The 25,896-nt window shown below is 43.7% G+C and overlaps 1 protein-coding gene across 1 annotated transcript in view; it reads right to left on the bottom strand.

Annotated features, from left to right (window-relative positions):
* The window catches only part of CACNA1C (calcium voltage-gated channel subunit alpha1 C), a gene marked incomplete at both ends in the record, with an annotated part of 458,232 nt that overhangs the window by 36,316 nt on the left and 396,020 nt on the right, over positions 1–25,896 (bottom strand). The window contains 2 exons of the mRNA XM_082279808.1: positions 13,445–13,528; positions 14,172–14,255. Coding sequence (XP_082135934.1) covers positions 13,445–13,528; positions 14,172–14,255 — 168 coding nt within the window. The remainder of the gene's footprint in view (positions 1–13,444; positions 13,529–14,171; positions 14,256–25,896) is intronic.

The raw sequence follows: 25,896 nt of genomic DNA, 5'->3' as shown, positions 1-25,896 counted from the left end.
GAATTGAGGCGTGTGATGCTGCCTTTACTGGGGCAAATGGTGAATGCCTTGCTGATTTCCCTGGAAAAAGCTCTGGGTGTTCCAGTGCAGCATAACATGCTAATACTCAGACAGCTCTGCAGAGGAGACTGAACTCTCCTGCAGCAGGGACTTAAAATTTCCTTTGTTGCAATAAGGGGAATTAGGAGAAATGTGACATCTGCAATGAAGTTGCCATTACATTTCTGCCTGCACTAACTCGTGGGGGCCAACAGACACCAAGTGTCAGCTCATCCCAATGCAATATATATGCATTTATCCTTCACTGATTCCACATGATCTCAGACCTCAGGGGAAACATTACCATATCCCTATGCAACAAAAGCCTGTTTTGAATACAGTTAATAAGGTCAAGGTAACTTTTTAAGCAAATGAGTCCTGCAGCTATCAGTTTTTTCCCCTTCATTTCCTATGTATTCTAAGATTTTGAAATTCTGGAGCTTGCTTTTCTAATTAGCTTCAAATATGCAAATCATACCAATTTGAATAGCTTATTAATTAATTTCATATATATACCCATGAAATTGTCAGACAGTAGTCTTATGGTTCCAAGTGCTTAAGGTAAATATAAGGAAAGTCAATTGCTTTAATTTGGTTATGCAGATTACCCTAGATTGACAATTAGAGGACAAGTAATGAAAGGGATGCTTTTTTACACAGCTAAAAGCTCTATTTTTTCCCATGATTTCCAGAAAAGCAGAACAATTGGTAAAGTATATCTATGCAAATTATTCTTAATTTTCAGGATGTTTTAATAATCCTTCTCATTAGCTCTGGGTAATCAAGTCTTACGGTAATCAAGGCTGGGGGACTCCTGTGAAAGAAGCAGCTACTAACCACTATCAGAGATGTAGTGCTCATCTTCAGGTACAGGTACTGGTCTGACTCAGAGAGGCAGGTGCAGCTTGCCTGTGTTTCATCATTTGTGTTTTGTGGGACAGGCAGCCAAAAAAAGCCCTAGAACATCTGGATGAGAAGCTGCTGAAGATAAATTGAGCCATGAAAATAAATGTTGAAAGCTACTTGTGTGCAGGACCTTTTACTTTTGTTTTACAGGTAGAGTGACTTTGAGGTTTTTCTGTTTGAGTAACAGAGGAGAGGTTTTGCTGATTTGAACACCTCTGCCAGGAGCCATGTGTGATGAACTTTTTTTCATTAAACTTGCCTTTTCCTTTGACCAGTTCTTGATTCACAGGGCAATGGCTCCCAAAGGAGATGATCAGTCTGTCCCAGCCTGGAGCAGCCTGAGGGACACGACCTTGGGGAGAGAACAGACCACTGAGCAAGATGGAGAGAGAGCAGGAGTGAGAATTTAAGTTCCTGTACCTCTCCAGCTTTCCTCAGTTTTATTACCATCCAACAGTGTCCTTATTGCTGTTCCTAAGCAGTCCAATGTGCTTCACTGCATTTCCTAAGGCAAAGTTAACATGGCTTTTAAACATCAAACTCAGCAGTGTATTTATCACTGTGCTGGAAAGGGCAGTCTTTTCCTCCACCTCTTTAGAAAGACTTACGTTCTGCATTACACTGCTCATTATTCTCTCTTTTTTGTTGTTGTTGTTGTCTGGGAGGGAAGAGGGAGAGAAATCTGTGGGACAGGTTTTGCAAAAGGAGCACAGCCTGTATCTGGTTTTGACTCATTCCAAGTAACAGTTATTTTCACATCCAGGTTCCTTCATCCCAAACACTCAAATAAATCCATCATCTTGACTTCTTATCTGTAACAGTATTGTGAAGGCACAGCTGCTCTAGAGGTCTGCAAGCACGGAGATGGTCTCTGACACACTTGGCCTGCTCAGGTTCTTGTGTACTAGGACCATGACACTGATTTTGATGTCAAAATAAAACAGAAGAAAGAGACTGTTCAAAACATTCACAGCAGTCTTAATGACTTTAAAGGCATGCTGTTGTGCACTGTATAAGAACTGATTTTTCCATTTCTTGCGGCATCCCACGGCCTACCTTGGAAATGGGAATGGCAACAAAGCTCTTCTCTGAGATGAACTTCCTGAGCCATTGATAGGCAGGAGCTTTGTGTCCGGAGAGGATCAGTGACATCTACTGGCTTCTTCTTCCCCATAGACTGGAGATTTGAGGAATACAGCAAACTCCCAGAGGCATGTCCTTCCTCTGCCGTGGCTGTGCTTGTCTTCTGTGCACTGAATGTTTGAGCACTTCTGCAGATATTGGTTAATTATTTCTGAATTAGCTGATAGGATTTCATGGTGTGGGAAAAGGACAAGAAAGAAGGAAAAATGAAGAGCAGAGTGAAATGTGGTGTTCTCTGTGTATTGGTGTTCCTCGGGTTTCTCTGGGCAGCCTCAGGCCGAAGAGAGGAGGGAGACCTTTGGAATTTGTAGGACTCCAGGAGCACACGAATCCAGAAGGAAACTTCAGTAGCCTCTTTGTGGTACTGTACAAGTCCTGGATAAGTGATGGGGAATTACACTGGAGGTGTTAAGGTCGGAAGGAGGCCTGTGGTCTGCAGTAAAATCCCCACTCCTCAGTATAACTTTTTGGAGACTCTTGGAGCCAGATGGAGACTGGACCAGGAGAAGATTTTTTGGGAAGGAAGGCAGGTAGGCTACCAGCTGAAAGATTCCGCATGCAGTGTTGCCAGGATCCATCCTTTGGGAAGCCCAAAGGCTCTGGGACAGTGTGATGTTGAATGAACCATCTTGTGCTTTGATGAAGGTGCTTAAAGAAACTGCACATGCCAGTGGAAGCAGGAGAAAACCCAATCCACCTTCACTCCAAAGCAGCAGGACTGTGGATTGCAAGAGGCTCTAGATGACTGTAGGTGAACTCAGCCCCTGTGAGTTTTGTGTAATTAATCTTTTCTCAAGGGGGGATATCCAGAGATACCAGCAGCACAAACAGAGAGTTTGTTATGGACCATTTTCATCTGAGATTTGTTGCAGCTAGTATTTAATTCCCAGTCCGTGTCTTTTCATTGCCTTTTAAATTAGAAAGTTATTTAATGTTGATGCAGAACACTTCCTAGAAAAAAACCAGCCTACAGACTCATATTGGATTTCTGTATGATAATATGGGATACAATAAAGCCTACGAGTCATTCTGGGATTTGAAATGCCAATCACAGGCATTATCAGAAAACATTAGAAGTGGTCATATGGAGACTGGGGATAGATCTTACAAAGCTACTGAGCAACATTTTATTGTTCTACACATCTATCCAAGAATAAATTATTATTGATTTGATTAATTCTTTGATTAAAAAAAACAAAGGTAGGGATAGTTTAGATGATATGTAATGCTCAGTGTATGTGATTTACTATGTTCAAGTATGGTCAAACAGTTGAGTCTAAAATTCCCTGTCTTTAAACATCAATTTGTTTTGGTGTTTTTTCGATTAACAAGTGTTTCTTTACAGCTGAGGCATCTTTGCCTTCATGTCTGTTCATCTTATGTGAAGGTGTCTGGCTTTGGATGAAGGAGATTTTCTCTCAGCCACTCAGACAAGGCTCAGCAGGCAGCACAGCTGACTGGTGTCTCTGAGCTTCAAAGTGGACTTGGAGACAACAGCTGGGATGTGACCAGCTGGGATGTCCATTACTCTGCAACAGCAATTAGAGCGAAGTCATAATTTTTGGCCGTCGAACAGCTGACCATAAGCAGCAAGCCAGTCCCTACAGCTTGGTCATCTGGATGCAGCAGGGAATGGGTCCTGTTTAGCAGATGCCCAGGAAGATATATGAAGCAGAAGTCATTTTGTTGGCAGGTTGTGCCAGACAGTCTCCACAAAGAACAGAGCAGGGAGCAATGGCAAGAGCACAGTCATTTTAAAACCAGATGTCTATTAAGAAATAATAAAAGAAACACCCCTCTTGTGTTTGGCTGGCTGGTGCATGAGAGTGTAGGGGAAGCAAGGCAAGAGCTAAATGAGGGTGCTGTACTGACTGTATTAGAAAGGGTAAAATTAATTTATATGTGTTTACCTTCGATTACAAATCTGGGTGAGCAGCGAACTCCCCACAACTGGGTCTGTATTTAATGGGAAGTCTGTGCATTTGGGTTTGCAAACTGGTACCATCACCATGCTCAAAGGCTGTCCAATGCCTGGCACAAAAACCCTCACAAAGGGGAGCAGCTCTTCTCCTGGGCTGATGGGATCTTGGCTGAAGACAGAGAGGAAAAACTACTGTGACACAAAGTAGAGGGGAGCTGCCTACTGCCTTGCTGAAAACCTTGGCTGCCCCAGATTTCAGCAAAATGTGGAGAAAGTTACTGGGGAGAAGAAGATGGGGGAGAAGAGCAAGTCAAAGAGGAAAACAAGTAAAATGCTTGTGTGTGTCTTCCCTTCTTCCCTCACCTCTGTTGCTGTCACTGCCACTGGCAGTGCAGCCTGGGACCAGTTAGAATTTCTCCAAATATGCACAATAGTACAAGATGGTGCACGCAGTGAGGTCTTGTAGCACTGAATCTAAAAGCCCTTGTGATTTGCATGAAGAACAGGAGCTTTTGCAGCAAAACTGAGCGAGTGAAATGCAGGGGGTTGTGCCCTCTCTGTTACTGCAGTCTGTGAATGCAGAACAGTGAGGCTGGAAAATTCCTTGGGCATTCTCAGCAAGGTAGGCCTGAGAAAAAAGAGATCTAAACTCCAGAAGCATCTTTCACGGCTTCAAGGAATTGCCTAAGATGACAGAACCAACTGGATTTGAACTCACACAAGCACCTTTTTGACCATCTAACTTAGGGTGCTTAGGGATCATTAATTAACATTAATATATTCAGAGATGATCTAAGGAATCAAGAGTCAGAGATTTTTCTGTGGATTTGCATAAAGATACAATCTCTATTAGAGTTCAGGGAAAGTTAAAAGAAACTTTTGCTAGGCAAAAGGAATGATTTATCCTGGCTAGCAAGCCAATGAAAAAATATAATCAGCTTGGAGTAGTTCTTTTTAAGTTGAGTGTTTTAACTAGCTTTGTGGAAAAACACATTGGGATTAAAAGGAAAATGAAATATAACTGTAATATATCAGGGATGTTGATGGCAGAATATTGTAGTGGGTTTTTTCTTCAAAGTGCTGTGATAGAAAAATGGCAAGTAAAATTAAATACTGGTCAGAAAATCTGGATGTAGGCTTTTTAAAGAGTTCTTTTTACTGAAATGTAGATGTCATACACTTATTTTTATTATTGAACCAACACAGGACAAGGCCTGTGGTTCTTTGTGTTCCCACTATTAGCTTTTACTGTTATTGTAACAATAATTTACAGTCAAATAAGAAAACAGGACTTCTCTAAAGGCCTTAGAACCCACCAAGGTTTTGTGTTTGTGCAAGTCTGCACTAATTAAAAGCACAATTCACTCCTCAGGGCAGTCAGTGAGATGCTATGGCCCACCATTTTAAACATTTTCACTCAGAAGGACTCCAGACAGGTTTGTGCATCAGGTCTTACAGTCACAGGGCTGTCTAACTTTCTTTTTGCTGCTTTCACCTTCAGCTTCTAAGAATTTGGTCTCCTGGATTCTCTGTCTTCTCTTTTGCCTGTTTTAACTAACGAGAATGTGTGTGGTTAAATTTTTCCAGTAAGGCACATTTATTTTTATGCTACTCTAAAGTCTTCCCTGCATTAGAATACATTCTGATTTTTCCGTGGGCCTGGAATAACGTCAGAAGCCAAGTATAACAATTTTGTGGAAATCACAATATTGAGCTACTTCCTTAAAACTGGGTAGTATGAACAGTCTTTCAAAGTGGGAACTACCTGCCTTCTTCTTGTGGTGCTAACACTGCTAGCAACAGCTCAAACACTCAGGTAAACTGGGGAAGGAGTAATTTGCATTTACTATCCCCTTTTTTTGCAGAAAATACATACTTTTTTCTGATTGTCCATATTTCATATAGATTTCCATACAGAAAAAGTTGCGCAGTTACCAAAACCACCTCTTTTAAAGAGCAAATCACATTATGAACTCTAGAAATGCACTCAAAATACCAACATTTTAAAGACAAGAGGTTTAAAAAGAAAAAAAAAGAGGCCCCATCATCATGACAAATATATACATAAATAAAACCAAAAATAACCCTGTTCAAACATGGTTGTGGTTGGATAGTCATACCATACTTCTTTCTCACCAAGACAGGGTGAAAAACATGCACTAAAATTGTTGATTAAGCATGGGAGGTGATCAAATTCAAATTGATCTAAGCCTAATCTGTGGAAGAGTTCAGGGCAGCTCTCCTGATGTTCTTCAAAGGCAAAATAAAGCCCTTGCCACTGCTACAGCTCACAACCATGCTTCAACGTGGCTTCCTACAGCTGGGGCCGCCGTGGGGCGTTACCTGAATCATTCCAATGATAAGAACACCACCAGATGTTAAAAAAACCCCAAAACAAACTAAATCCACCCTCCCCACCCCCATCAGTTTTATCAGTAGCTTTTCCAAAAAGAAAACAAGTCATATATACATACATATACACGCACACAGGGAGAGCTCAGGACTACGGACAACTTCTGGGATGGCAGCAGTAAGGGTGTGACAACACAAGATGTCAAAAGAAGCCACTATGCTTCCCCAGCCCTTTGCTACATAATTTGGAGGCCTCTTCTACCCAGATGGCATTTGAGAGGGAGAGAAAGGACAGGGAGGGAGATGTTTTCTGCCTCTTCCGGAAGGTTTGGGTAAACGAGCTTGCAAGTTGTAGGAATTGCAAAGATTTGCGTCCGGTGGCAGCTGATGGCCAAAAATCTGAGCAGCAAAGGGCGTGGAAGCAGAGAGAACCAGACAGGCAGAGAAAGACAGACAGACAGACACAGCGACAGATATGAATGCCAGTCCCAACTGAGGTGCAGGCTGGATGTATGTCGTCCTTCCCGCGATCCTTGCTCCCATGGAGGGGTGTGTGCACAGGGCTGTGCCGCAGGGCCCAGCGCTGCAGTCCTTGCGCAGGCCGCGTGCCCGGGGCTACCGTGCCTGAATAAGGACTGCAGCAGTCAAGCCACTGGTTCTCTGCCTTCAGACACATTGGTTGAGAGTGAAAATGAACTCGTGAGGTTTAGTGTGGCTGGAGACGGGGGAGAGGAGAGCAAGGGAGAAAAGGAAGAAAGGCGGGGTGTGGGTTAAAAGGGAGGAGTGCAGGAGAAGGTGAGAGGGAGATTTAAGTATAGGCTTTCAGATATTCCAAAGAATGGGAGCAGGAGCTCATGGCAAATAATATGAAGCCTCTTGACACCAAAAGCGAGATGATTGTAAAAAAGGGCCTCATGCGCCTGGTTTAAGCCTGAGCTGCTTTACATCAGAAATAAAATAGGCTAAATGAGAAATCACTGCACAGGTCTCCAAGTCTTGGGAGCTCAATGCTTTGATATTTTTCTGACCTTACTGCATCAGTACTTAGGATTCAAGCAAGCTGCAACCCTCTGCTGACTTCCTAACAGAATTTGGAAATCTTTTCAGAAGTGCAAGGCATGAAGTTCTCAGCTCTCCTGAATACCTGATGGACAAACACCAAACCATTACCCAGCAGGCTTGGGCAAAACAGACCCGACCAACATTTTTTAGGGAAGGGATACACCAAGGTGGGGTTTGGGTTTCCCTAGCCTTCTTTACAGGAGTGCTACTTCCTGAAGCACCCAAGTCCTGTGTCTCCCAGATGCCACCATGGATCCGCCCACACACAACACTGCACTCTCCTCCTGTCATGTCTCCCATTAAAACCCCACCATGTCCATCAACCCTCAAACCAGTCACAATGTTCACGCTTAGGAAAACGTGTGCTGCTACAACAGGAGGGCATTTTATGCATGGAAATATTCCATTATTTCACAAAATCCCTCAAGTCACCGGTTCTCTGTCCCTGACAGTTCTCATCTTGTGACCATGCTCATGCCCCTGGCTCATCACATCTGCTGCATCACCTTGTGTACCTGTGGGGGGTAACTCCTCCTCCTCTGTGCCTCCTGCAGCGTTCACAGACACACTCAGACACACAGCTGTGGTGCTGAATGAACAGGCAGGATGGATACCAGCCCAGATGGTTTGCTCAGTCATCCTCATGCATCCCCAAGCACAGCTGATGAACACAGAGGCACCTGCACATGCAGACACGCTCAGAGGCACTGGCAGAAGCCCTCAGAGACAGGCCCACAGAGAGGCACAAACCCTCCCCTCCCTGACATCCTGTCCAGACAGACAGACGGAATCAAACACACAACATCCCCACTGTCACTGTGGTGCTCTGGAGACACACGTGCTTCCACCTGGACATGCCTCTGGAACATCTGCAGGCCACGAGCTGCCGGCTGCAGCTGGATGAACAACCCCTCAGCTGGCCAGAGACTCATCCAGCTCAGTGGGCACTGATATGAGCAGTTCTTTGGTGGCAAATGAAGACTGAGCCATGCAGTCTCTTTGGTCTGACACTGGCAGGGGAAAGGATGAAGGAAAAAGGACCCTATGGACCAAGGAAGTGTCAGCTTTCCTCTCCGACTGCGAGGAAGGAGGTCACATTAACAGCTTTCCCAGTGACTCAGGGTCTGACTGTTTGTCTTTCATTTCCTTGGGCACTGTAGCACAGCACAAATCGAACTTGATTTCCCCGTTTGATACAGAGCAACAAACAGTAATGAGCCACTTTCTTTGCCTGGAGGAGGGGACAGCAGGCTGTTAGTCACCTTTACAGTACTCAACTCCAGGCTGTGTCTGCTGATGTGGAAAGGAAGGAAGTGCTATTCTGTGCTTGGGGCTACTTCTGGATGATATAGTCCAAACCTGCTGGTTTTTATTCAGCTCCTATAAAGTTTATTTCCAATTATAGTAGAGAGTAATAATTTTTACCACCTTAAGATTTTCTTATACAGGGTTTTGCAAACTCTAATAACAACACTTTTTTTAACATAAGGAATAATAACAGTCTCCAGTGATGGGAAGACTGAGATACAGGGATCTAATCAGAGTCCAAGGAATATAATCCACAGGCCCTACATCCCGGGCTTCATATATTACACCATCTTTCATCTTACTCCCCAGAAGTCATTCTTGATCTTAAAGAGAGTTGACACACGGTAGATGTGGTCTCTGCCTTGGAAGTTCCTTTTTTTAGCAAAAGATTAAAAAGTCCTCTCGTCCCTCTTCAGTTACTTAAGAAGTGGCTTAAGAGTGTCCCAAAACAAACATTAAATATTTCCAAAAAATTTTGGGGAAAAAGAAAAATCTTCCTTTTGTGGCTACAAAGTTAGCTGTACGACAGTCACTGAGAACAACGCTCTGAAAAGGCAGCTTCAGAGTCAGGCAATTTAAAGGTGAATTTGGCAGAAACTGTGCCACTCTGAAGTTTTTAAACCCCCCAGATTTTAACCTTCTCTGTGCCCTTTGCACTTACTCAGTTGTGTGAGATGCCTTTGTGTGTCTGTGGAGCTCGTTGGGGGGACTTAGGGGATATTCTCAGGCTGCAGGAAGCAAGTGATTGGACGTGACTGGACTTACTGATTGACAGATTTCCCCACCATGGAGGTGTTTTAAGCAAAGGCTTCCTGAAGAACTCAGAAATGCTGCGGGGTGCCTGCCTTGTGAGCACATGGCTCTTCACTGTTTTGGAATGCACAGCCATGCTAATGAACGTCTGCCGAGCTGGACGTGCACGTGCACACTCATGCAGGGGAACATTCCAGCATTCAGGGAACTCCCAGGCACAAACCCTCATCCATAAGCAGGTCCAACTCGCACAGGCAGACAGTCACATGGGCTCAGTTACACACACAGTGACCCCTGTGAATCCCTCATCAACCACTCACTGCACAAATACACACGAAATACATGTGCTTGCATTCACACTCTTTTCCCTCCACACATGGATTTATGTCTGAACACTCTCCTGTGGATTTGTGGCCCATACAGGCATCCAGACTCACTCATGGCCATACAATACGATTAATGGAGTGCATACACAAAGACCCACCCATGCACACTCACATATGTCTTAACGAAGGTTTTGGTCTGGGAAATTCCTTTTCGAGAAACAAAAACAAATGTCAAAAGGAAAAAAAAAACCAAACAAACAAACCAACAAACCAGAGCATGGGGAACTGCACAAACAAAAGCGAGCACGGACGTACACACACACACCGTGGAGGCTGTCAGTCAGTCAGGGCTCTCCTCACAACTACAGCTCAGTGCCTGCTGGGTTTGCTTCCCCTGAGTGCAAACGTCTGGTGAACCTCACAGATTTCAGGCTTATGTGTCTATGGCTGCAGGTCAAACTGACCTGTGCCAGGAGTCTCCATCTTCCCTTCTAACTGACCACAATAAGAACTGACCCTTCCCTCCAAGAAGAGCACCTTCCAAGATCCTACCACAAGCACTCTTCAGCTTCTAAGGAGTTAAGCAGAAATGTTTTCCCTGCGCCTGACCAGTCTAAACGTCTCCTATTCATGGAGCTGATTGGCACTTCAGGGTTTATTGTTTCTTTCCTTTTCAGACCCCAGGTCTCTTGGAACAAGACAAGACAGTGTACAGAAACACAGGGCAGGGGTTGCTCAAACCCACAGACAGCAAGAAAGCAACGAGCCCCTGAGGAGACAGGAGAAGTGTGTCTGATAAACTGCCTCTCACTGCTTGGGAGGATGACAACCGTCCGTCCAAGATGGGCTGCTACTTCCAAAGCCCATTTTCTACAGGTGTAACATACCAAGTGCTGCTAGCAGAGAGGGAATCTGACAGGACAAACCGACATACAAAACATTCTCTTATTCAATAAGGGTTATAAGTGCAAAGGGATTTCAGAACATTTCAGAACAAACTCAATCCATAGCTGCCGCTTATTTATCAGTGCATCAAAAGGTTGTGCAAGTTTTTAGTAACAAACATTAGAAACTAGTAGCAAAGAACTTGCCTAGATAAAAAGAGAAGATTTAAACATGCCAGGTAACAAAAAGACGTGTGCAGAGATCTGTAAAACTGTATAGAAGGAAAGGATTCTTTAGAGGAAACAGAGGGACCATCACACAATGCTCTACACAGCCCTTACTGAAAGAGTCAGGGCCAACCCTGCTGCCTCCTCAACTAAGACAGGTGCTGGTTGTTTGGAGAGAGGCATGCCCTCATTTTTCATAGGCTTCTATAACTAAAAACTGGATTCTGGGCCTTGCCTGACATGAACTTGAATTTAGAGAGAGCCTTGTCGCTGGCAATTAAGCGCACCAGTACGGACAGCCCTGGAGACTGAAGATCACAACAATCATCAGCAGCATGACTATCTCGACAAGATGCTGAGAGTGAATGTGATTTATGCTGCTTTAAATTGAATGTCTGGAAGCTGGGTGTCTAGACAAACCTAACAAACCTAGACACTCACCAGCCACTGGTGGGCACCTCCAAAGAGCAATTCATTTCCCTGTCACGGACATGTCCAGGGCGCCTGGGGAGAGGAGCATCTCTCCCCACTCACAGCAAGAGGAGACCTGGGTGACTGTCTTCCTCTCGGACAGTGGAAGTTAATGAAGACATTAATCTGAATTTCTTCAAAAGGACCCATTGGATTTTCCTGCAGTCTAGGACTTCTGACTATGATAAACTTCCATTTATTGACCAAAACACACAGATTTCTTTCCTTTCTGCTTATGACACTTTTGTATGGATTCTAATACATCAGTCAGGGAAGTCTTGATGTTTAATATGATTCATCTCCAGTTAACTGTGCTTATTCCCTCCATTGCCATGTACAATTCTCCCTCTGTGCATGAGAATTGAACTTTTCCACAATCTGAGGGCTATTGCCAGGTTCCCTATTTAGTTTTCTTGTGATGAGTGTGGCAGAGAAAAGGTTTTAATTTCACTTTTAAAAGTTATCAACTTCAGCCTCACTGTAACCTCCCTCTACAAAGTCAGCCTAATCCTAATATCTACCTAGTAAAAGAGTAATGAAAATTGTTTACAACATTCTGTGGCAAATGTTGTAAGCAATTCTTTGTGTCCAGAAGGTAGGACATTTAAGAGATGCAAAATGAAACTTCCTTTTCAGTTAAAAACTATTTTCCATTCTTTTAAAAGACAAGGAAAATAAACTAGTTAAAAAAAAATTCATTTATTCAAAATCAAAATGTTACAGCTTGAATAAATAGTCCTGTTTCAGAATTTAAAAAAAAAAAAAAAAGAAAAAAGAAAAAAGAACCTGAACAGAAATTAAACTAGAACAAGATACAAAAATATTTTGTTTGAAAAGTTCCAAGTAAGGCATTTGTATTTTTTAAAACGCTGCCTAATTTTTTTTCCCTAAACACAGCACTGAGTGAAAACTATGTTGTCATTTTTCCGCTTGCAATGGATTGCCTCTACAGTACACAGCAATTCCAAGATGGACTGTTTATTCAAGGGCTACATAATTTTCAAAATCCAAGACTAATTTTCTGTTCTTTAATGTATTTACAGCAATTTTCTTTCAATCTTTCTGTTTTCCTGGCCTTTATAAGCTGGATTTTTCAGCATAATTTTTGTCCATGCTCATAAACCCATCATAGCCTTTCTTTTGGAAATCTGTGTGTTCTTCCCCGTCCTTCGCCTATTTACCCTATAATTCTGTATCCATCCACCTCCAAAAAAAGAGACATAGGAAAAAATTTGCCTGGTGTGATTTATTTCCTGAACACCAGATGCTCATTTCAGTCTCCGTGGCTCACTGAGTCCTTCACCTTTCTGCCGAGATGTCAATTGGGCTGGTGCAATTTGAGGGATGGAGCAAATCAAGTTGCAAACCAAAACAAAAAAAAGGGTTGGAACTCTGGTGCTTTGTTTTCCTTTGGGATTTCTGCTTTGTTTTTACTTTGTCTACCTATTTTTTTTTATTATTTTCACATTTGAAATGGAACATTAGGAGCAGGTTCCTCTGATCAGAGATGATTTGGTCTTCGTTTCATTTGGAGGAAGCCTGAGCGAGGAGGCACAGGGAGGATTCCTGTTTTGGTTCCCTCAGTTCCACCTCGAAAGAACTGACCTTTTATCTCTCTGTGGGGTGGAGAGTATTGAACAGCCATGGGAAGCAAAGCATAACACTGGGCAGACCAAAGTGCTGGCCTGGGACTATTCGAGCAGCTTCCCATGGCACAAAGAGCTTTTTCACTTACACTCCATGTTTCCCATCACTTTTCCTGCTATACAGTTTAATTCATGCCAGGCGGATTATGAAGGGAAGAAAATGATGCAGCAGTCAAAAAGTCCTTAAAGTCGTTCCAAAAAAAATTAAAACGGAATAAAACCAAACCAAATAAAACTAAAAAAAAAAAAAAAAAAAAAAAAGAAAGAGCCTTTAAAACTAAACAAAATTTCTGAAAATAAACTCAAAAGAAAGGAGGGGGAGAAAGAAAAAAAAAAAAAAAAGACCCGGGAAAGACAAATGAATGTTAGAGCAGGCACGATCATGGACAGACGCCAGCTACTTACGTTCACCTCGGTGATTGCTATATCAACAATGCTACCCACAACAATCAAGGCGTCAAATGTATTCCATGCATCACAGAAATAGTGCTGCATGTGGCAGAGAAGCCAAGGAGAGAGAGAGAGAAAGAGAGAAAGAGAGAGAGAGGAAAGAAGGAAGAGGAAGAAAGAATGAGAGAGAGAGAGAGAAGGGAGAGAAAGAGGGAAAGGGAGAAAAGAGGGGAAAAAAAGTAAAAAGTAAAATAAAATAAAATGAAAATAAAAACAAAACAAAAGCATGAAAGAGGGAGAGAAGAGGAAAAAAATAAGAAAAGAAAGAGGTTACGTGGGCATATTAAATAGTCTCTTACCACTCTACAGTATTGGTTGCTCAAACCTCTGTAACGTTTCACATGATGGAGGGTATCAACAAAAGCCTGGTTAGTCAGAAAGTTACACTCAAGCATGTCTACCTTTTGGAGGGAAAAAAAGCACACACACCCCAAACTCTGTGCGCTTTCACCAGTCACAGCCTTGGGGCCAGCTATGACAAGTGAAAAAGAAGGAGGCATTTCCCCCCCTCCTTTTTTTTTCCCTGGGAGAAGGAGAAGGACGACGGCAAGTTCAATAAAAGCATGACTAGAGGGAAAAAAACCAGAAAACAAAAAGAGAGAGAAAAAAAGAGAGAAAGAGAGAAGGAACAGCAGAGGAGGAGGAGGTGGTGGTATCCTGGGGAGGGTAGAGTAATACTCACATTAGTTTCACTGAGAATGACGTCTATAATGCTGCCAATTACGATGAGGAAGTCAAAAACATTCCAAGGATCACTAAAGTAACCCTACATAAGGAAGGGGCAGGCAGGATGGGGATTAAAAAGGAATGTTAGACAGACAAAAACAGTTCAAAATTACCATTAGAATTTCTGCCCTGATACCTCAAGGGGTTCTCCTCTTAAGTCTACTTGTTGTGTCTCAAGCTGTAGCCCAGGCCTGGGTTCCCTGACTTGTGTGAGCAGCCCCGCTCCAGCTCATGGGATTCCAGGGAAGCCACCCATCCCCTCCAACTCTGGGACAGGGGCTGAAGGGAAGCCACACAGATCACTTTGAGCACGGCTGCCGGCAGGAATGGGGCTTGCAGGACCAGCTCCTCCAGACATCTCCATTCCTGGCAATGCAGCACCCTTCCCATTTGACTTAGAGGGGAGAGTACAGGAATGGTGTAACATGGTTCCCTCAAAAAATGGCTCCCCACTGTCAGTCTCAGTGGCCCAGTCCATGTTCCAGCTGTAACGCTCTGTGTGGGCGCAGGGAATAGCCTGCTGCTGCGCCAGGGAGGAGCAGAGGGCACAGTCAAGCTGGGGATGTGCTATCGAAATCTCACCTTTATCTTTACCCAGCCACAGTCAGGATTACAACAAACATCAGCCTAACAGTTTCTTTTAGTAATGCTTTAGGTCCTGTCTCTATAATACAGAGCAGGACTGGTGTCTCTGTTACTCTGAAAGCACATCTGCACCTCAAAATGGAGCTGTGAACGTAGCCTGGCTCATCCCACCAGGAAGGGGTGAGAACAGGAGCAAAGCTGGCTTTAGCATTGCTCAGAGCAAGAGCTGTTGCTCACTCCTGCTAAAGCCAGGGCCACAGCAGCACTGTCACCTTGGCTGTCCAGATCACTTCAGGGGCTATCTCAAACATCTCATCCTAAGCAGAGCTCAGGAGATGCTAATCAGCACTGCTTGCTGTCCTCATCCTGCATAACTTTTGGCTGGATAGGCTGCAAGGATACAGGACCCTTCTGGAAAAGGTCCTGTTCAGCCTAGAAGATGAACCTCTGTATGTAAACTTCCTCTACAAGTCAATGTCACGAGCAAAGAAAATTCATCTTGGCTCACTGAGCACCTGTGCCAATCTCTTCCCCTTGTTCTGCAGTCTTAAAAGGAGGCAAACATACAAAATCCTCCGTCCTCCTTTCATGTGTTTGGTTTCGTGAGCATGGGCTAATGTGACCTCCCTGTTTCCCAGCTGCAGCATGTCTCCTGTGAGACTGAACCCGAGTTGCACTGTGACTGCTATTCTTAGTCAAAGAGTCAGGTCATGGGTAAAGTGTGAGCCTGTGTTCCCAGGCAGCATTGCAGAAAGCAAAAAGGAGAAAAGTAAAAAAATTTTAAAAAAGAAAGAAAAAAAATAATTATCTCAGTACTGGCACTGTACAAAGTCAGGCTTGGGAGCCTCAGATTGCTGTGGGTTCAACCATCACATGGATCAGGCACTGGCAAAAGTGTCCTTCTATCTGCTGAAACATTGCCTCTGTGAGACTTTGGGACTCACATTTATGAACAGCATTACACTTTGGGCAGGGAAAAAAAAAAGAAAAGAAAAGATGAAGCAGAAAAAGCCACTGCCCAGCTGGTCCCACGCCAGTGAAGGGAGCTGGTAGAGGGGACTTTGAAATCTTCTCCTCAAAACCAGAATAAAACACCTTTATTCTGCAGCCTGAAATAGGCAACTCTCTTAGCAGACCTACACTGGGAGGAGCAACCATCCCATGACTACACGTTACTACACAATTAACTAGGAACAGGGAGGAAGGAAACAGGAGCAAAAGCAAATTCAGAGAATATTATTATTCAGCGTCCAGCCTAGAAATACACAACAAATATTAGAATGAATTCAGCGGTGATGTCCAGCATCATTAGCAACCAGATGGACCTGGAATAAAACTGTAATTAGACTTCAGCAAGAGGAAGGGGAGGGAGAGAACAGCAGATTAAATTGGAGAGGCAAACGCATTTTGAATAAATAAAGGACAGACACAGATCATACAGAGTTACACAAAGTGCCTTTGCAGCCTGCTGTGACCTTGGCAGACAGTGCACTTGCAGCATCAAAGAACAGAGTAGAAGACAACAGACCCAATCCTCCTGCCCCGTCCATGTGCACAGTCCTGCAGAAGGCACCGGCACTGCCCACATGCCAGATGAATACATGTGTTCAACAGCATGGTTCTCTTCTATTTTCTCTCAAGTTGCATCGTTTAGGAATTACTAAGGATTTCAGCAGGAATCCAAACAACTTCACAAAAACCAAGAGTTTGGTTTTGGGCAGCTGCAAGGGTTAAGATTCAAAACATGCTGTTTAGGTTTTACCCATGAAAATGATGACTTTTAATGACTTTCAAGTCTGTAATGATGGATAGTTAGTATTTTTACTATGATTGGCGTCATACTGCAAAGAATGTTTTGGGTGTAACCAAATTTACAATTTCTTTTTACTCAGCCGCTTTTTACATAGAGCCCAATAATCAGTGCTGCTGGTAAAACAGCATTTGCTGTTGATACAGAACCCAGGTAACAAATGGCATCAAATCCTGTCCTCAGATGACCACCAAAGCTAGTGAGCTAAATATTGCTCCCAGCAGAAGTAATACAACCTCGCTGGAAGCAATGACGCTGCGCTGACAGAGTTGGCACAACTCAGGAGAGATTCAGGCCTGGAAAGAAAAGGTCCCTTTTCCACTGCCATCAAAACCAGCTGCTTTGGACCTTTGAGACACCACAGTGTATCTGGAGTCACTCTGCTGACTTCAACAGTGCTGCTCCAAATTTACACTGCGAGCTCTTTCTCCTGGGATGCTCCACTGAGTCTCAGCAGCCAGATCCTTGCTTGAAAGTCATGGGCTGGTCTGCTCCGGGATCCCAGAAAGAGCATTATCCCAGTCTGTTATTGTGTGGCTGTAAGGTGACCCCAGAGGGCTCTTCTCTTCCTCCTGTGCCTCTCAGATGGGTGATAGAGAGGAACATTGGGTATTGAATGCAGTTTTACTCAACCCCACATCCAAAATGCTAGTGTTGAATTAAGGAAACACACGAATTTTAAAACTTTCCTTTCCTCCTCACCTGCTCCCTCTGTGTTTCAAACAGAAGGGTGAAAAATAGGAAGATGTTATTTACAGTAAGAGAGCTCAAGGAAACAGAGAACACAGACGCTTCATTGGGGTGCAAGGTGATGGAATCCTTCCCTGAAAAGCCCCCCACCCTCTTTAGAAACATTTACCTACAAATGGCCATGTGGGACTTAGCTTTGGATCAGACCTCATAACCTGGCCATGAGTTATGAGTGTGCAATGAGAGTGAACTACACCCCTTCAGGACTTGCCTCTTGTGACCTCAAAGTGCCTCTTTGAGCCACATTCCTCACTGGAGTGTACCAGGGTGGCTCATGACAGACAAGCTGAATGAAGGAAGAGCTTTCACTCTAATAAAGAGGTTGCATTTCCAAAATACTTTTCCCACCAGAAAGTTCTGCATACTTTTCCCAAGAGGGTGGAGGCCTGACTGGAAATGAATTGATGGCACTGTTTGTTTTTGCAGGACAGGAATTTAGAGTGTAATACCATATTTTACCCGTAAAGGGAGACGCTTGACCCTGACTTAGCTATAATTGCATGCCACATAATGGCATCCTCAGGGCTTTACTGGGGAATGGTAGTCACCCTCTCTTGTGGGATGTCTTTGGAGATCCATGAAGCTTTCGGGGAGAAAAGAGGACAGAGAGAGACCAGGAGGATTGGATTGAATATTCAGGAAGCATGAGATAGCCCCACCAGTAGAGAACATTTTTTCCCCATTTTTTTCCCCCCAAAGGTAGCAAATGATAGTGTATCACCACATGATCAATAAGTTAATGAAAGGCTGAGCATAAATATGCAGTAGCTGACTGGAATGGAATCTCATTTGTGCGAGAGGAGCAGACATTTCAGAATGAGTATACCAATCATTTTTAGGTTTCCTAGTTGCTGAGATTAGCTGTTAAAGAAATTAGGGTTTATTTAGGTGCTAATGGAGGCATTGACATCTCTGGACACCATTTTCCCTACTTTTTGTGAAAGTGAGATCCTAACTAGGATATCTAAGAAGCCTCAATAATAACAAGGAAAATTTCCCACTGGAATCTGTCTGAAGCTCAGAGTCACCTGGAGCCCACAGTAAGAATATGGGGTGTCTGGAGTGCTGTGCATCCACACTGAAGCACAGAAGTCCTCAGGGGAAGGGTGCTGTTGAGTCATGGTACTGGCTGGGTTTTGAGCACCGAGCCCTGTGGGACCTGCAAGGTCACTTGTGTGTTAGTTTACGTGCAGCTGTTTATCTGCTTAGTCACAGACTTTCATTTCTGCCTCTTCTGAGGCAGCCAGCAAAGCTTAACAAACCCCTCTGAGAAAAAAGCCTCTAAAGATGAAGAGCACAGCAAGGTCAAGGCTATTCACTGGGTGGGATCTGAATGTAGGTGGGATGGTCCCCAATGGAAGATGATGCTGCAGTGTTGTAGGATAAAAGGGAAGGACCTGCTTACCTGCACACACGTTTGCATTTATGAATACAGACATGAAGCGTCGGGGAGGAGAAACTAAGACACAGAGAAAACTGCACAGCCTAAAAGGTGGGCAAAGCACAGGAGAAGCTTGCTACCACTTCTCTGAAATAATCCTGCATGCTAAAACAACAAAAAGAAGCATCAAGTCTAAATCAGCTGAAGAGAGTATACAGGAAGGAGAGAAAGGGGCTGATACCCTGATACTCAGTGGGATTTGTTAGCAAAAATTTCCTGCTGATTGTAAAGGGCAAAGCAGACTTTGCTAGGGAATTGCAAAATGAGAAGAACTGCTAGTCTGGCTGATGTTTAGTTAATGCAAGAATTCATTTCTGAAAATGCTGCAGGCTGTTTAGAGCTGTGAGAGTCTCTTCTCAGACTTCATTAAAAGAGGCTTTCCCTGAAAGTACTTTTGCAAAAGGGACAGCATAGAATCAAAGGACATTTACACAGTTCCATGGCTCTTGGCACTCGCTCCCACAGCAGATTTGGGGGATTCACGTGTGCCCTGAACAATCTTACAAAGCTACAAAAGCTCCTGACATGGAATGGAGATGTGTGTCAGATGCAAATTCCGTTGTGCTAAGATGCCATTTAGCCATAACAGCAATCAGGGGAATTAGCAGAACCTAATAGAGAAGGAATCAAGTGGAGGATGCAGCTGCTTGGAGTTCCTGACAGGTTGCAGGAAAACAGCATCTATTTGCATACTATCTATCAACTCTCATCCACTGATGGATTAATTCCGAGACACGGAGTCCCTGCGGTTCACCTACCAGTCGCTGTAATGAGTCACTGCTGCAGGGAATTAAACAAGGCTCCCTTCTACTCCATCAAATCTTTCCACAGACAGGCAAAGAGAAGAGCAGCATTTCATCACTCCAGACTATTCTGGTGAGTTCTGAAGGAGCCTTGTGACTCTTTGCTTAGTCCATAAGACAAGGCCAACTTGTTGTCTGAGATGGACACTCAAAAACGTTGATGTTTTCCTTTATCCTCCCTCACTTTTTTCATGCTCTCTCTCACAATGAGGGCACCTGTGAAAGCAGACAGGTGTCCCTTGAGGTCTGAGGGCCTGCTTGGACATCCTGAACACTCTGCTTGATAGAAACAAAAGAGTTGGAGGAACTGAATGGCTCTGTGATCTGGAAAAAGACCTCAGATGTTTATTTCTAGGTCAAGGGTAGAAAACTGAGGTACCTCATTATAGCCACCTGGAAGTGGACACCTGATTATTGTTTGAGATCCTGTAGGTCCTAAAGCAAATTACAGGTCTCACACCTGTGCTTCTGGTGAGCAAATATCTCCATCACAGGAAAAAGACCCACTGCCTGAACCAAGGTGCCCAAGCCACTATTTGACAAACTTTAACATTTATAGGGGCTGGAAATACAGAATCTCTTATGCCTCAACAGATCCTTTTTTATGCTCTACACACCTACTGATAAGCGATAGTGCCTGGAGGACATGACTAGAAAAGACTGTATCATATCTGATCTGTGAACTGGGAATTTCCATTTCCAGATTTTCAATCCAGTTCATTTCACCAGAACTGTATTTTCTAAATGGCCCCGTGGTGCCTCCATGCCCATCTACATGGACTCATGGGATGGTTTGGGCTGGAAGGGACATTAAAGGTCATGCAGTTCCAATCCCTGCTGTGGCCAGGGACACTTTCCACCAGGCCAGGTTGCTCAAAGCTCAATCCTGCCTGGCCTTGAACACTTCCAAGGATGGGGCATCCACAGCTTCTCTGGGCAGCCTGTGCCAGGGCCTCACCACCCTCACAGTAATGAATTTCTTCCCGTTACCTAGGCTAACCCGGCCCTCTTTCATTTTAAGGCCATTCCCCCCTGTCCTATCACTGGGTGTCCTTGTAAAAAGACCCTCTCCAGCCTTCTCACAGGCCCCGTTTAGGTGCTGAAGGTGGTGGCACTTGGTGACAGAGACCCTCACATCTCCCTCTGTTTCATTTACTGCAAAGTGGTTAGAAGTACACAAGTTCTCAGCCACAGGGGAGGCTTGAAGTGCGACATTATGGTCCCAGATCCTCCAAAGACTGGGAAAGAAGCATGGCAAAGGCAAGCTGGAAGCATTTATTATGAAAGCATCTCTTAGACATAGCAAAGATTGTATTTCAAGGCAATATGCTGAGAAGGCCTGAGGAAATTATAAAGTAAAACATGCTGAAACCAGATGATTAAACTAGCTGGTCCTGATGTAATTTTTGGCCTGGATTGCTCTTAACTGCCTTCGAAGGAAGGGTGAGTAATGCCTCTCAACAATAATGACTAAGGCCTCCTTGATATAAATGCATGAAAATGGTGGCAGAACAGCTGAAAGCTCTCTTATAAATTTTGCTAGAAGAGTAGCAAAACTAGAAAGTAAGATAAACATTCTCAGCCTTCCTACAGGTATATTGTGGCACAGCAATACCCCACGAGGAGTTAGGCCCTTTTTCTCATGAGCAGTAAGAACACTGCAGTCATTTAACAATTACTGCCCTGCAGCCACAAACCAGACTTGTTCTCAGTGAAGAGAAACAAAATCAGTACCAGTTTTACCAGAAAGACTGAAAAGTGAACATGATGGCTGAACAGATCATTTATCCCAAAATGCATTCCATGAGAATTTTGCTGTCAAATTCCATTTGGAAGAAGCTGCAAGTGCTCAAAGACTTTGGAAGGTCTGGAAGCAGCATGTCTTGATGAGAGCCAATAAATAACTCCTGAGGGCAATAAACCAACCCAGCAATATCAAACAGTCCTATGAAAAGAGCTAAAGGATGGGCTTTACAGTTTAAGAGAGTCTGTCTTCTAAAGTTGGACTGACATCCCAGCCCAGGGAAGAATGATTCAAAAGAAGTAAAACTCAGCCTGTAAGAACAGAAGTGACAAATCTCTCAGGGTGAAGAGTTGCTTCATGTTGTGGGAAGATGAGACAGTGGCAAGCAGTGGGTGAAGAAGCATTCTGAAAATGGGGCTGGATTCAGAACAGCTTCCCTCTCTCCATATGAAGGCTGGGAGGAGGCTATGGACTGCTCTGACGTGGTTGCTGAGTGGAGAGTGGGTACTGACTGGCAGGAGGGCACAATGTTCAAGAAACAGGGCAGCAGGTATGAGCAGTAGGTTTTGACACAGTTTCTTTCTTTTGGTAAGTTATCTCCGTTTTCATAAAAGGCTTAATTTTATATGGATTAGAATAGTTAGTAAAATAATACTTATTTTTATGTAATCCATCAATCACAACTCACCAAAAGAGGAGAATTACTCTCATTTTACTCTCAGGGAAGCAGAAAGAAAGAAGACTAAAGTTTCCAAGGTCTCCAAAAGCCAGATGCATGAGAGAAGGGAAATCACCTCTCAGATGTGGGCCAGGTGACCATTTGCCAGTCAAATATCACTTTCCAACACGATGAATGGTTCTTAACAGGCGTTGTATCACAGTCTGTTATCTGGTACCATTCTTACGTGAAGATTCACATCTGTGAGAGCTTTTGACCCTTTGAAACAACCTCACATGAAGTGATGGAGGTTTGGGATTTTTTGTCTGAGAGGGAGAGCAAGTGCCAGGCTTTTTTTTCCCTGGCACCGTTCCCTTTGCAGGCTGCTGCTGCCGTGGATTCTGCTGTGAGCAAGGCCCTGGCTCACCATCCCACTGGGCTCTTAACACCGTGCAAATAATCTTCTGTATTAAATAATTAAGTGCAACAGCTAATACACTGCTTCCCACACTGTTGCATTGTGCAGTCATATCATTATTTTTGATCATTTATGATGATATTAAAGCCCCCAAGTGCCAGACCAAAAACACATCTGTCATAATGTTGCAGCCAGATGCGAATTCTCTGGGTACGTTTGCTGTGAAGGAAAAGGTCCTCCATCATTGAAGCTCTTACACAGATCCTTTAACAGTCTTTTCTGCCTACTGCATTCTCCATTGATCCTTCAGAAAGCTGGTGGATTGCACAGCTCTGGCTGATCATTGTTAGAGATTTCACACACTCTCTATGGTAATTAGAGGATCTATTTGCAGAAAATTGCTGGCCTTGTCCTCCAGGAAAGAGAACATCCTGCATTTAAACAACAGATGTAACATGGGGAGCAGCAGATCAAACAGCCTTTTTGTCCCTCACCAACTGTTCCCACCAGAACATGAAAGGACAAGTTCTTTTTATGAAGAAGGAAGTTTGTTCTGGATACTCATTTCGTTGCTGGCCTCTTTCTTCGGGGCACCAACAAGGAAACCAAATGAGGTGCACTCTGCTCCTGATTTTGTGCCAGTTATATTTATTTTCTGCAATGAAATGGGAAAGAGCCTACTTCATACAGGATGTCAACAAGTGCTGACAAGGAAGGCTTTGATGCCTCCTGACCCAGATTCAAGTAGAGTTATGAGCTAGGATTTAGGGTGAAAGTTTCATTTCTCATCATCCATCTCGTTTCTTCTGTTACATTCACCTACCAAGTGTTTTTCACACTGCATGACTTGTTTAGGTTCAGTCACGCCTTTGCCATCTCAGAATATAAGCATATGCACAATAGAACAACTTTAGTCTGGCACTGCTTTCTTCTCCTTTTAAGTGTTTGGAAGGGCCAGATTTCCTCTCCCACACACACTCAGGAAATGGTGAGGAGCTCAGTGAAAACTAGAAGCCATCAAAGAGGATTCCCTGTGCTTCCACATGACAGAGAAGGCAGTTATCTGGTAGCTAACTCCTCGTTTGTGGAAACTGTCGCTAAATCAACCTCATCCCTGAGCATCCTTTTGAAAATTTTCTTCTTCTGTATTAGCTGGAAGATTTATTATTCAAGGCTCTACTTGATGGGCCAACACTCTAAAGCAGCAGGATGCAGTTCCTCTTTTTTAAAAATTTCACTGCCTTGTAACATCTTGGCAGCACTCTCTGCTGAGTAGTTTCTTTTTAATGCTGGAATAACAAATCCAGCTGCTCTGGCTCTTGGCTGGTGCCCTTCCACGGTCTGTGAGAAAGCCTCAGTGCTGAACTGCTGGGAGAATGCTGTGGCACAGACTGGGCTACAGGAGGCCCAGTTACTTTCTTAGCCTCTCTTTTCCTTCCCTTTCCTGGACATATGGGCAGACAGAAATTCTGTCAGGAAAGCAGCATCCAGGAGCAAGTCTACCAGGGCACTACTGTGCCAACCCACTGATGTGTATAAAGGACTGGGATGACCTGGACATCCCTGCCCAGAATAATTACTCCAATATTTCTTCCCACCTAAACATGCTGCTCTGTCATACAGTACTTTTAGCATTTACTTTTTCAGGAAGGGTTAGAGAAGAGGCTCCTTCTTCCTCCCAGAGATACAGATGTGAAAGACAATATGGTCGAGTCTCTGCATGATGTGTATGCTGTGCAAAATGCATGGGGGTCCTGGCAGACAGGTACTCACAGTAAAGAGAAAGCAGAGGAGGGATTAATGAAGGGCTAAGATTTTTTCCCCCTTTTCTAGTTTATTTCCAAAACCCTCGAGGCTGATTCAGCAATTCCTCGAGAGCCTCAGGCTGACTGCACATGTGCAGGGCAGTGTCTGGGTGAGCACAACAAAGGTGTCAGAGGGGTCCTGGTCATAGGGCAGCTGCTGGGCTCACTGAAGCAGCTGAGATTAATTCCAGCTGGGCTACTGGTGGTATAGAAGATCCAGAGGAATACGAAAGACATTCAGACTTCGCCCACAACAAGATTTGGGGTGAAAAAGGAAAGCCTTTCTGAGGTAACACGCTGATGCATTTTGAAACAGGGCTGAGATTAATCCACAGAAGTAGGGAAACACACTGTACCCAATTTTTACTGCAAATTATTCTGATGAGACAGTACCCAGGGAGGCTCTGTGGCTGAGATACTAATGTGTTTGAACATGGAGACCTGGGATGTCTGCCAGGGAATTTCAATAAAATGTAGAAGCAGAAAAAGATGCTCATTAGCTTAAAAGGTATGGGTTTTAATTCAGTTTTTAATTTTCTAAAAATCCCTTCCCCTGTTTACTTTTTCTTTCAGTCCTGTTTCTGTTTTTCTTTTCCTTGCATCACTTTTTGTCCAATCACTTCTTCCTCCATTTTATTAATACTTTACTGTTTCAATGTCTTCAATTTATTTCTTTTCTTTCTGCCTTTAAGGATATTATATCTTTTCCCATTTTTTATTATCTGTATGGCCTTTCTTCCTCTGCAGGTTTGGGTTTTCTCTCTTTTCCTCCCAGACCTGGTCCTTCCTGTTGATTTAGTTGTTTCCTTTTCTTCAGTTCACACACTCTCTTACCTGGCTCTTCCTAGTTCTCTCCATGCTCACTCTTTCTTACCCAACATCAAGCAGAGCTCACTCTTCCTCTTTGTTAAATGGTGTATATTATTCCCCACCCGCAGGTTTCGACACATAATCAGCTTTCTTGGGCTTTGTTTTGCCTTTTAAAGCATTTCTTTCACCCAAAGCCAGGGTGCTGGTTGGAGACTGGCCTTCCTCTTGCAGTGGGTACATGGCTCAGTCATCAAATACTCCAAATGTAGAGGCTGCCCCTCCAAAACAGAAAATACTGAAACTGAGGAGAGGAAAAAATTAGGTGGCTACCAAGGTTAAGGACCTGCCAAAAGCAGCAAAGGAAATCTGCAGAGTAAGAGCCATTTGACAACATTTGATCACCTTTGGCCACACAGCATTGTGTGGCCACACTCCATGGAGGGAGGCAGCTGCCTGCACCACGGGCTCACATTTACACAACTTAAACCACTAATTTATACCACCATACTGCATCCCAGAGCATGTGATTTGTAACTAAATATGATTCCTGTTGGATGGAGCTGAAGTGTTATTCAGCTCTGAGCAAAAGACCACTCGGTCGTAACCAGTTTTCCTGATGCTTTTTGACAGTGCAGAATGTCTTTACTTCCCTTTCCCTGTGTAGGCTGGAGAAATAAAACACTGTGATGAGTGATGTCAGGGCAGCATCCTAAGCTATACAGGTATTTCTACAGGTACTGGAATGAAGAATTACGAAAAGAATTAGATTTTCAGAATTTACCAACATTGTTTCTGCGGTGCAAGGGGATAGCATGGATATAAATTTCAGCTGTTTGTGAGAATGCTGAAGCCTCTAT

Source organism: Coloeus monedula, assembly GCF_965178545.1.
Source record: "Coloeus monedula genome assembly, chromosome: 4".
NCBI lineage: Eukaryota > Metazoa > Chordata > Aves > Passeriformes > Corvidae > Coloeus > Coloeus monedula.
Note: the sequence above shows the minus strand (reverse complement) of the source record. Positions and strands in the feature narration are given on the sequence as shown.